Consider the following 11,760-nt stretch of genomic DNA (forward strand, 5'->3'; position numbering starts at 1 on the left):
AGAAAATAAATATAAATAAAAATCTAGGACACATAACATAAGTTCTGGGTTCCAGTAACAAAGAGAAAGTCTTTAAAATAGCTGGAGATTTTACATGCATAGATAAGAACAGCAATCATCTTGTCAAAACGTAAGCAAGCCAGAACAGCACTGAGCCTGTGTTGTATTTATTTTTGTGTTGTTGTTGTTGTTGTTTTGGTTTTTCAAGACAAGGTTTCACTATGTAGCCTTGCCTATCTTGAACTGGCTTTGTAGACCAGGCTGGCCTCAAACTCAGAACAATCCACCTGCCTCTGCCTCCCGAGTGCTGGGATTAACGAGTGTTTTTAAAGTGCCTAAAAGGGTAAAAAGTGAAAGAATGAAGGTATCTTTTGATAAGTTAAAATAAAGAGAGTTTTATAAGCCAAATAAAACCTGAGAGACTTTATTCCTAGCAACCAGACAACTGAAGTCATTCTACTAACCATTGTCCAAACAGGAAAAGAAAAGCAAGTTCTTAGCCTCGGTAAGCTCCTCTACCTCAGGGATATCTGAGGATAATTAATACTTTGCCTCACATCAGAGTGCTCTGCTGTGCCCTAAGCTCTGACACACAGGGAGGACTCTAGATGAACTGGACATTTTTTTCCATCTGTGCTGATAATATGTCATTTACTACAGGAATGTACCTTACCTTTTTCTTTTGTTTTCTTCTTTTTTCCCAGCTATGACTCAAAACCAGAGATATGGAAATCTGATTTTGAAAAATAAGAACTTTCCCCTTGGTTGGATTCCTCAACACAGCCGATGAAAATGGAGCACTGCATTTCTTTTCACTGCTAGATCACTGTTGTTTCCAGGAAAGAGTGGAAGACAGTCCGAGGGCTGTTGTTCAATGTAGACATAGATGTACATGCTGGTCACACAGTGAGTCACAAGATACAGAGTGGCATTGGTGACATTAATAGACAATTAGTTTTCCAGTCGCCGTAACCTCCTATGAGAGAGTTACCCACTGGAGGAGACAGGGACCACGTCCTGTGTGAGGCAGAGAAGCATGAGTGCGTGTGTGGTCCACGTGTTTGCGGCACAGTCCATCCTTAACAGTGTCAGAAAGCATGAGTCAGAGGTGCTTAGTTCTTGTCCTCAAATTCACAGGCGAGTCAGTCCTACCTGGCACATGCTGTTGCAAGTGGCAGTGTGGGCTGGCAGCTCGTGGCACATGTGAGGATTCCTAGTGTAGTCTTCCTTCAGAGGCATTAATTTAGAAAAATGCTGACAAGTCATGGGTCGAGCCTCAGTGATGTTATCCTTCTCTTTGGTGACAGAACACAATTTTCACATTTCACTTACTCCTGAGATGTTACATCCTTAAAGCTAGTCTTTCCTCTGCTAACAGAAGGGCAAATTTAGTTTACTCTGGGCCTCAAGACCCATCCCTCCATAGGATCGCTGTGCTCCAGACGCTTTGTCCCCTCCTCAGAGTACACTTGCAAAAAAATTAAGTATCACTCCAGTTTTTCCCATGTGGTATTTGGAACGCATTCTCAGATTTGATTTTAGTTTTTTAATAAGGCGGGGAAAGAAGTGCTCGCTATTGAGTGTCTCCCCAGTTCTTCACTGTGAGTGGGAAATGTGCAGTTGCCTTTCCCTTTGTCTTCAGACAGTAGGAGACTCACTTGCTGCCCTTCTGCTTAGTTGGCTTTGCACCTGTGGCGCAGCTGTTGGGGGGGCCACCCAGTCGGCAAGCACTCCCCCTTGGCTACTGTGGCATAGCCGTGGGGGGCCACCCAGTCGGCAAGCAAGCCCCCCCTTGGCCACTGTGGCGCAGCCGTGGGGGGCCACCCAGTCGGCAAGCACGCCTCCTTGGCCGCATGGTGCCAGTGCTTCCTTGTGTGTGACAGTTTAGAGAAAAGGAAGCTTTCTTAGGTGTTAATGCTTTTGCTCAGAATTTGCAAAAGAATATATGTGTGTGTGTATATATATGTATATATATATATATATAATTATTAATCACCTCTGTCCTTGGGAAAGTCTTGAATGAATAGAAAATTTATTTCATTGCAATATTGATTGTATAGAGGCACACTGTTCATCAACAGAAGAAGCAAAAAGGCTGTGTAAAAGTTTTTGGTACTATGTACCACCTCTGTCATCCCGAAGTATTCATGTACTTAAACCATATTCTATTTAATTGTGTTTGATTTTAAATATATATATATGAATTATATTTAAAATGGTGTCAAATTCCTGCTTTCAGGGCATTTATGGCTCTTCTATTGAAATATATTGACCCTTCCTAATATTTACATTTGCTTTGCAAAACCCCAGAACATGATCCACTCCTGGACACAGCCTTATGTTTGGGTGTAGGCATAGGCCCGAGGTTTATATGAGTGTGTGTGCTGTGGTGGCTCATCCTGGTCTTTAAACAAAGTATTTGTAGTCATTTCACACTGCTTCAAACTTCAAGTGAAAAGCAATGTAAAGGTCATAGAGTACAAAGTGATTCTGAGTGACTCCTTTTGCCTCTGCATGTTTTAGAGTAAAAAATTCTGTAATACTCTGAGCTATTTAACCTAGTGGGTTTTGTTAAAATACTTTCTAGTGATTTCTTTGTGTGCATTTTGTGCTTCTGATCTCGAGAAGTCAGTGTTTGTAAGCTGGGCTTAGGGGAAAGAGCAAGCCTGAGGTTATTGTTTTCTGCTCTGCTGCTGTGAGAATCAACAGAGGGAGCAATTGTATGTTAGATCCTTGTACTTATTTTAAAATTAGCATAAGATTCACCTAACATTGAACACCCACCTGTTCCAGGCTCTATGCAATGTATCCACAAATTATTCCCTGGCAGGATTTTTAAGTCTGAGAAAGCAGTTAAACTTCATTCTTACCATGTTAAAGTCAGCCTACTAATGAGAAAGTGACAGCACTGTAATTTGGCTTATAGGAATTTCATCATCCTACAAGATAGGAACATGAAAAGCAGGTGTCAACCAAGCCCAGGAAAGAACAAAGAAACAGGAAACAGCCTTTCTTAGTTGGGGTCCAGTATCTGTTAAGGCTTTTTTTCTTTTTCTTTTCCAAGACAGAGTTTCTCTGTGTAAAGGCCCTGAATGTTCTGGAACCCTCTTTGTAGACTAGGCTGGCCTCGAACTCACAGACTTTGTAGACTAGGCCTGCCTCTGCCTCCAGAGTGCTGGGATTAGAGGTGTGCACGACCGCTTGCCTGGCTCTATTGAAGCTTTTTTGAGATGTAAATTGTCTACATTTCTGGAGCTCTTGACTCATTCCATAGATAGTTTATGAGGAGCTGACTGTAAACTGTAGAAAATTACTAACTTAATTGCTGCTGTTTTTAGCCTTTGAGACAAGGTTTCACTGTGTAATAGAGGTTTCAGCCTCCCCAGCTGAGGGATTATGGACACAGCCTCCTCCGCTCCAGGCTGCTGTGCTGTTTGTTTCAGTATCAACAACTAAGCACCTGATGTAGCAACTGACTCCAAAGGCACCATTGAGACTGTGCCTGACTCAGCACCCTCAGTGGCCTTTCTTGTTTCACCCTGTTTACTCTTCAGGCCAGAGACGAGCTAATTGAAGTGCTCAAAGATGGTTCTATATCCTAAGGTTTTTACATGATGGAAAAATATTGGTCACCACCTGAAGAAGAAGAAAAACAAAAGGCGTCTTGGTGAAGAAGCCTGAGAGGAGGCTTTTGGTGATCCCAAGGACTCCCCTGCTTTCTTCACCTGGTCCTGCAATCCTTGCCTTGGTCTTCATTCATCCTTAGGGTATGCGTAGAATGCACCTGGTGTTTTTGTTTGTTTTGTTTTTCCGAGACAGGGTTTCTCTGTGTAGCCTTTGCTGTCCTGGGTTCACTTTGTAGACCAGGCGGGCCTGGAACTCACAGTGATCTGCCTGTCTCTGCCTACTGAGTGCTGGGATTAAAGGCGCGCGCCACTGTGCTCGGCTGGATTTTTTTTTTTTTTAATGTGAAATGACTGGCTAGTACATGCAACAGAAAGGATCTTGAGTCAAGTACTACCAGAGCTCTAAAATGTAATGACCATGTGTTCATCACATGGCTAGTGACAGTGACAATTTAGAGCAGGATTTTTCTATAGTAAGCCTGTGTTGGCCATCTTGTGTATACTGTTAAGATGGAATCATAACCTTGAACTACAACACTTGGTCCTTTTAGCTAGAAGTTACTCAGACCTTAGAGAGGCCCCTGGCATATTGCAGGTCACCATCCAAACTCATGTTTCTTAGGCTGAGGCCTCTTATGTTTCCCCACACTCTGCCTAAAAATGAGCTTGACCCCCACTCTTAACTGTATACCATGCCCAGAGATAGAAGGCATTTCAACTAGTGTGTGCCCAGGACACACTTGAAGAGGGAAAAGTGGCAACTCATGAGACATGTAGGTGTTGAGCATATCCGTGCACTAGGCCACACCTCCACACCCTGGAGCTGTAAAATAGTAAGTAAACGGCTTGCTAAACCCCTTCTCGGCTACAACTTGAGCGATCACATTAATAGATGTCCAACCCTCTGAGTCCTTCACAGGTGGGCACTGAGGAACTGTGACTTTGCTTGGTCAGGGGGTGGGGGGTGGTTCAGAGTAGAAGTAATGGTTCTGTGGGCTCTAGGCAGATGGGGAGACCATAAAGGGCATTTAAGGCACTGATTCAAGCGAAGGCTCCAAGGGTACCTGCTCAGGGAGGGCCTGCCTAGGTACACAGGAAGGTCAGTATTCTTGCCGTGGTGATTTGTGCATATGTCTTTGGCTTATTCCACAATGACCTGTTTTGATAGACTAAGGATGCTGTAGAACTTGAACAAGGTACGCTAAGCCCCTTGCTTAATGGTGACACACCAACACCGGAGGAGCCTGAGGCACAGGTAGGAGGGCCAAAGAGATCGTGGAGTGGGTTAAAGAGCTGTTTCCCAAGTATGAATGAGAAGAGATGATTCCAACAACTGCTTTTCTTCTGGTTTCAGGTTTCCAGGACCACCTTTTGAGTGTGCCTTCAGGCTGGTCCCTAAATGATCCCAAACTGACCTCTGCCTGAATCAGTAAGAATGCCCCCCTCTTTCAGTTGTGTGCTTTTTGTTTTTTGTCTTTGTGGGTTTTTTTGTTTTTTGGTTTTTTTGCGCCAGGATTTTTCTGTGTAGCCTTGGCTGTCCTGGACTTGCTTTGTAAACCAGTCTGGCCTCGAACTCACAGAGATCTGCCTGCCTCTGCCTCCCGAGTGCTGGGATTAAAAGTGTGTGATACTACCACCTGGCTAAGAGGATTTGAACCTTTGGGCTTCAGATTGAAGGTCAGATACCTTACCAACTGAGCTTTTCTGGCTTTTTCTTCTTTCAGTTTTGAAAGAAATGCTGATACCTGTAATCCCAGAAAAAAGGAGGCTGAGGCAGAAGGATCACAGAAGTGGCAGAAGTGGCCAGTTATGCTGGTTGTTATAATTGAGGCCAGCTTAGACAAGAGCCAGGCTCAGAACTGAAAACAGGTACTAGAGAGATGGCTCAGCAAGGAGAGTATATGCTCCTCTCATTACCTCAAGCGGCTCACAGCCACTATAACTCCAGCTCTAGAAGGATCCCTCACGTCTAGCCTTTGTGTGCACCTCCATTCACATGCATATACCCACATAAAGATACATATATGTACACATACTTTAAAGTGAAAATAGTTTGTAGCTGAAAGAAACACCTGGCCAAGACTTGGCCCTTCAGACTGGTGTAGTTCTAAGTGGTAGCCACCAAAGTTCAGCAGGCGTGCCCAGATGTTTTTCCTTGTTTTCTTGCTCTGGCAAACAGCAGCCTTTGTTCCTTCTGGTTAACTGCTAGTTTGGTGAGTGTTTATTCTATAAGTACTGTTTGTGGTTAAATGATAGAAGAGAAAATAAGATGAGCTTCTAGAACCCTCAGAGCTCAGATTTTACTTGAAGGGAAGCAGAAGTTGAAAGTTGCATCTTAAGCATGGTGGGCAAGGATGTTTTTCAGTGGTGGAGTTCAGGCTCAGCTTAAATGGGGCTCCAGGTTTCACCCAGCACTAAGAAATAGAATGTACTAAGTTATTTTTTGTTTTGTTTTAACATGACTTGCCTTTTGGGCCCATGACTTAATTCCTCCAGCACCCAGAGCCCTGTGGGGAGTCACTGCTCTTCCACACCTTCCCAATTTCAGTGTTCCATGAGGACCAGCAACCGTACCATCGGGCACTTGATCGGTCGCACTTTGAACAGGATATAGAGAGAGCAGCAAGGCTGTTTCTGAACAGGAGAAAGAATAAAGTGCAGTATTGGCCTTGGCCTCTAGGTTCTTTGCAGAACATTGGGACATGTTTTTTCTTAGAGTCTAGAGACCTGAAGACTAATGTAAATTTATCACATGCACATGATATAAAATTATGGCCTTGGAAAAACCTCCAGGAAGTGGTGGGCTTTGAGTCTTCTTTGCTGATAATAACAACCAGCATAATTGACCAGTTGACATGTGCTAAGCATTGTCTCTGATCCTCGTGTTGGTCTTACAAGGTAAGTAAGTGCTTTTTTCATTCTTATGTTAATAAATGAAACTGAAGCTGGAAGGGTAATGGAATCTCCAGGATCACACAGCCGAGGACAGACCAAGTAGCCCCCTTCCCACGCCTGTAATGGATGCCACTATTCACCGCTGACTAACATAGCAGGTGTCAAAGGCTTAAGAAAGATTCCAGCGGCTGGGAAATGCTGGCACATCCCTCTAAACCCAGCACTTGAGTCCAAGGCCAGCCTGGTCTACAGAGTGAGTTCCAGGACAGCCAGGCCTACACAGAGAAACCCTGTCTCAAGAAAAAGGAAAACTTAAGCTAGGTGAGGTAGCACACATCTGTAATCTCAGCTCTTAGGAGGTAGAAAGCATCCTCAGCTGTATAACAAGGGCAGCCGAGGCTGTGGACCCCTGTCGCAAGAAAAGGAAGGAAAAGGAGTCCATCCGTACCTTAAAGCAGTAGGGATTTTTGTTTGTTTTGAGGTGGTAGCATGTACATCAGGCTGGCTTCCAGCTTCCTATGTGGAAGAGGATGATTTGGAATTCCATAATCCCTCCCTCCCCAGGCGGTACTGTAGACATGTACAAACAGGTCGGTGTAGTGCTGATGACCCAACTCAGGGCTTTGGGCATGTTAGGCAAGCATCCTCCCAACTGAGCTGTACCCCAGCCTGGAAAGCACTATTCTTCCATTTTAATGTGCGCCTGAGTCTCCAGGGAGACTTAGCACACAGGCTGCCCATTCCAGCTGCCCTCCGGGGTTTCTGACTTAGTTGTTCTGGGTGGGACCTGAGAACTGCCATTCTCAGCAGATTCCAGCTGCTGCTGGTGAGACTTCAGTGCCTGACAGTCGCTACCTTAAACTTTTCCCTGCAGCTAGGGAAATGAGTATATTTTGTTCTGCTTGTTGGAAGTGCCATAGTGCTTCACTGAAGTGCGGTTTAATTCCCACCCTCGACTCCCTGAGGAAGGCACCTGTAGTCTTTTGTCAGTGTCCAGATGTTCATCAAAGCTGAGAACATCCAAACACCACCCGGCCTTGCCTTCCTGTCTTTCTCAGCGCTCTGAGGTCCTGCCCGTGCTTCCTGGCCTGTTCCCCTTTGACACCGGTGCCTCCTCCCTTTCCCTGCTCTGTTCATCCTCTTCGCTGGTTCTTCATCTAGCACGCACATCCTCAGGAGTCTTCCCGTTCTGAGCAGTTCAGCAATTCCCCAGACAGACCTACCGCCTTGCCTGCCTTGCAATCTAGCGAGTATTGGCAGTTCAGTGTAGTATGTTTTGCAAGAGAGAGGAGCCCACCGGGGGGTAGAGTAGGTGGTTTCTCCATGTTTTCACTCACAAACGTTTGACCAGCCCAGTCATTCTCCAGAATCTGTCCGTTCTGCACATCTCTCACAGCCCTGATGCTCTCAGCTCCCAAAGCCCCTTCCTGGACCAGGGCTCAGTACCAGCGAGGTCCATGACCACCTGCCCCTGGCTGGTGAGACACCCACATTCAGGCCCTTGCTGCTTGGAAGGTTGTCCTGTAGTGATCAGGCCAGCTCCAAGCTGTGGCGGATACAGAAGGTGTCTCCCTCTCCACCCCTCCCCCAAGTTTTTGATAAACCATTCCAGCTTTTTTCACAATTTCATTTGCTCTTCAAGAATCATCACAATCACTGTGCATGGTAGTGCATGCCTTTCCCAGCACTCCAGAGGCAGAGGCAGGTAGATCTCTGTGAGTTCAAGGCCAGCCTGTTCTACCAGCCCAGGACAGCCAGTGCTCTGTTACACACAGAAACCCTGTCTTGGGGAGAAAGAGGAAGGAAAAATAAAAAGCCAAGCATGGTGATGCATGCCTTTAATCTCAGCAGAGGCAGGTGGATCGCTGCAAGTTCGAGGCCAGCCTGCTCTACAAAGAATTCAGGACAGCCAAGGCTACACAGAGAAACACTGTCTCAAAAAAAAACCAAAAAAGAAAGAAAAAGCCGTCACAATCCGTGACTGCCAACATTCTCGCCTCCACCTCTGTCACGCCCCTGTAACTAACATTGCCATTTCCTGGCAGTGTTCTGCCTCTCGTGGCTCCTCAGTCGTTTTTAACCTACAGTAGTTACAACAAGGCAAGTTCTGTGTAGTCCTGGCTTTCTCATACTGGAGTAAATTGGGGTTGGGGTGGGGGTGCTGGTCGTCTGTAAAGGCAGCAAAGAGAGGTTTGCCGTTATTCCCGGGAAGCAGCCCCTCGTCGCTACAGGAGTAGATGTGCAAACCAGACTTTCAAAGAGCCATTTTCAAAAGCAATAAGCAAGAGGTTCTGTGGTGAGGATTACAAAGACACTCTCAGGGTGAGTGAAAGTGAGGACAGTTGGAATGTGACCACTTGGTTCTGACTCCGTGGCGGAGTGCGAGAGGAGTCTTTAAAGTACTTACTGTACCTCAGGCAACTCAGGTGCAAGGAAAGGAGATCTCCTTCAAGAAACTAGCTGTAGTCGTTGCCTCATAAGATGCTTGTGAATTTGAAAAGAATTGTTATTTACAATGTGAGAATGGGGGAAAAGCAATATTTTGTATTATTGTATTATATATATATTGTTATTTTAAAATAAGCATGTATAATTAAATAAATTAGATATTATACATAGACATCTGGCTATTTGATTGCTATTTCTGGAAGTTTAAGCACTCAAAATTGATACTTATTTATTTTTACTTTAAAAAAATTTCCCAAACTGACCAAAGATCTTTCTTTAAGTTGTAACATTTATTTTCATTACAACACTAGGTAAGTAGGCCAGGTGTGTTGGTGCACACCTTTAATACCAGCCTTTGCGACGCAGAGGATCTCTGTGAGTTTGGGGCCATCCTGGTCTACATAATGAGTTATGAGTTCCAGGACAGGTCAGGACTACATGGTGAAACTCTGTCTTGGAAACAAAACAAAACAAAACAAAAATACTAGGTAAGTTAATGAAGTAATAGCCAATAACACGAGGAAAGGTTTTAGAAACTATGTTAATATTTTAATATTCAGGTTTCAGAAATAGAGATAATTCTGGATTGTTTTCTTTGTAGCTCTTTTTTTAAAAAAAAGCTCTAATAGAAGCTAAGTTGTCCTATGTAAAACGTGGTGTTACAGTGTATGGCCTAGCTCACTGTTTAATGTGTATCTCGATGTATTCTGTTACTGCTCTGCTCTGCTTGCTAGGCTGCTCTGTGTTCATGGTGGGACAAGGAGACGCGGAGCAAGCATCTTCCTTTTTCTCTGCATTAGTCCACACGGGTGGACTTAATTAGCTCATTTCTTTGTAATACTGCTGACCACCTGTACTTCCCTAATGCCACATCCTCTGTTACAAAAAGTATTTCAGATACTACTATTTTTTAAAACAAGGCAGCACCGGGAGGCAGAGGCAGGAGGATCTCTGTGAGTTCAAGGCCAGCCTGGTCTACAAAACGAGTCCAGGACAGCCAAGGCTACACAGAGAAATCCTGTCTTGAAAAAAAAGGGGGGGGCCTAGAAAGAGGCTCAGAAGTTAAGAGCATTGGCTGTTCTTCCAGAGGACCCGGGTTCAATTCCCAGCACCCACATGGCAGCTCCCAGCTGTCTGTAACTCCATTTCTAGGAGACTTGACACTCTCATACACACTTACATGCAGGCAAAACACCAATGCACATTAAACAAACCCTACCACATTAAGAAAGAAAGGAAGGAAGGAAGAAAACATAAGGACTGGATTGAATTTAGGTTTGATTACAGCCTTTTTGTTTTGTTTTGTTTTTTTGAGACAGGGTCTCTCTGTGTAGCCTTGGCTATCTGAGAATCACTTTGTAGACCAGGCTGGCCTCGAACTCACAGGAATCCGCCTGCCTCTGCTTCATGAGTGCTGGGATTAAAGGCGTGTGCCATCACGCCCGGCTCTGATTACAGCTTTTTAAAACATAATTTAAAATTTTTTTCCATTCCTTCCTCCCCCCTCCCCCATTCCTTTTCTCTCGTCTCCTCTCCTCTCCCACACTTTTAAAAGTTTTATTTTAATTTTTTAGCATTTAAAGGCAAGATCTCGTTTTTGGCTCCTAGGCTGGTCCTGAAGACCATAGACTTAAGCAGTCCTCTTGCCTTACTTTCTCCAGCAGGGTCACTACAGGAGGTAGACACTACTATTTTCTGGCTCAAAGATAAATAATTTTGCTATTTGCTTGTTGATGGAAACGGTCCAAGTTCCATATTAGTATTGAAGATCTAATCTCTAGACCTTACACTGGATGTCTTCTCTCTTTAGTTCTCAGTAGCCGCTGCCTTTGCACAAGTAACGTTTAAGATAGAAAATGTCTTCCCATTGCTGAGTGTGGTGGAATTCACCTGTAATCCCAGCGCTCAGTAGGCGCAAAATGATTAAAAGTTTCAGACCAGCCTGGGCTGCATGGAGAGGTCTTGTCCCAGGAAGGGAATGCTGATGTTGAGATGTTCCTTACACTAGCCCAGCAGTTCACAGCACATCTTGTGGGTTCTGGTCATCCCTCAGACCCTCCCTGGAGGTCTGTGAGGCTTTTAACACTGAGCTATTATGGCTTGTTCCGTCTGAGCCGTCACGTGCATGTTTTCTAAGATGTTGGCAGAAGGGAAGTCTACAGCACGTCTTCATGCTGGATCATTGCCTGTGTCCAGGGAGAGCTCTTGGTGATGACCTGGCCACCATTGTCACAGAATCGGCTTGCAAGGACAGCTGACAAACCAGCTATTCAAACTTGATAGTTAATAGATGTTTTTCTGAAAATGAAGGACAACCTGCCATGTTGGGGGAAACTTGAGTTTTCAAGTAGACATGACTTCAGAAAACTAGTGTTCACCATAATGAGCTCAGTTTTGGTTTTTTTTTTTTTCTTTACAATTTTTGAGATATTTCCGGTAAGATCTGGTTTACAGATAATGATTTTTAAATGTATAATAAAATGTATCAAAATTGGGAAAATCTGCATAGCCAGTTTACCAGAACCTTCCTAGTAAGCAATGTGTGATATAGGAAACCATATATATGCTCACATTAGTGGCTGATTGGCTCAGATCTTTCTGGGACAAGGAGTATACTGTTGCATGACTCCCACTGGGATTGGCTGGTGCAGGCCAGAGCCTGTATGTGACTTCTGTCACAGGCCTTTTAGCAATGTCCAACCCTCTCAACAGGTAACCAGGGCCAGCCATGCTGACGAGGTCACATCTGCATCTAGGTGAACCTTGGAAGAAGTGACATTGTACTCTCTCT

General features: G+C 44.5%; 1 protein-coding gene across 7 annotated transcripts in view; it reads left to right on the plus strand.

Annotated features, from left to right (window-relative positions):
* AKAP10 (A-kinase anchoring protein 10) overlaps nt 1-9,143 on the plus strand; it is a 65,002-nt gene extending 55,859 nt beyond the window's left edge. For 5 of the 7 annotated variants that reach the window (XM_084760874.1, XM_084760875.1, XM_084760878.1 and 2 more), the window contains one exon: nt 705-9,143. In XM_084760874.1, coding sequence (XP_084617000.1) covers nt 705-710 — 6 coding nt within the window. In that variant the 3' untranslated portion in view covers nt 711-9,143. The remainder of the gene's footprint in view (nt 1-704) is intronic. The other 2 variants (XR_014775244.1, XR_014775245.1) reach the window with 2 other exon arrangements.
* The last annotated feature ends 2,617 nt before the right edge of the window (nt 9,144-11,760 follow it).

Source organism: Acomys minous, assembly GCF_964271855.1.
Source record: "Acomys minous genome assembly, chromosome: 16".
In the NCBI taxonomy this organism is placed as follows: Eukaryota; Metazoa; Chordata; class Mammalia; order Rodentia; family Muridae; genus Acomys; species Acomys minous.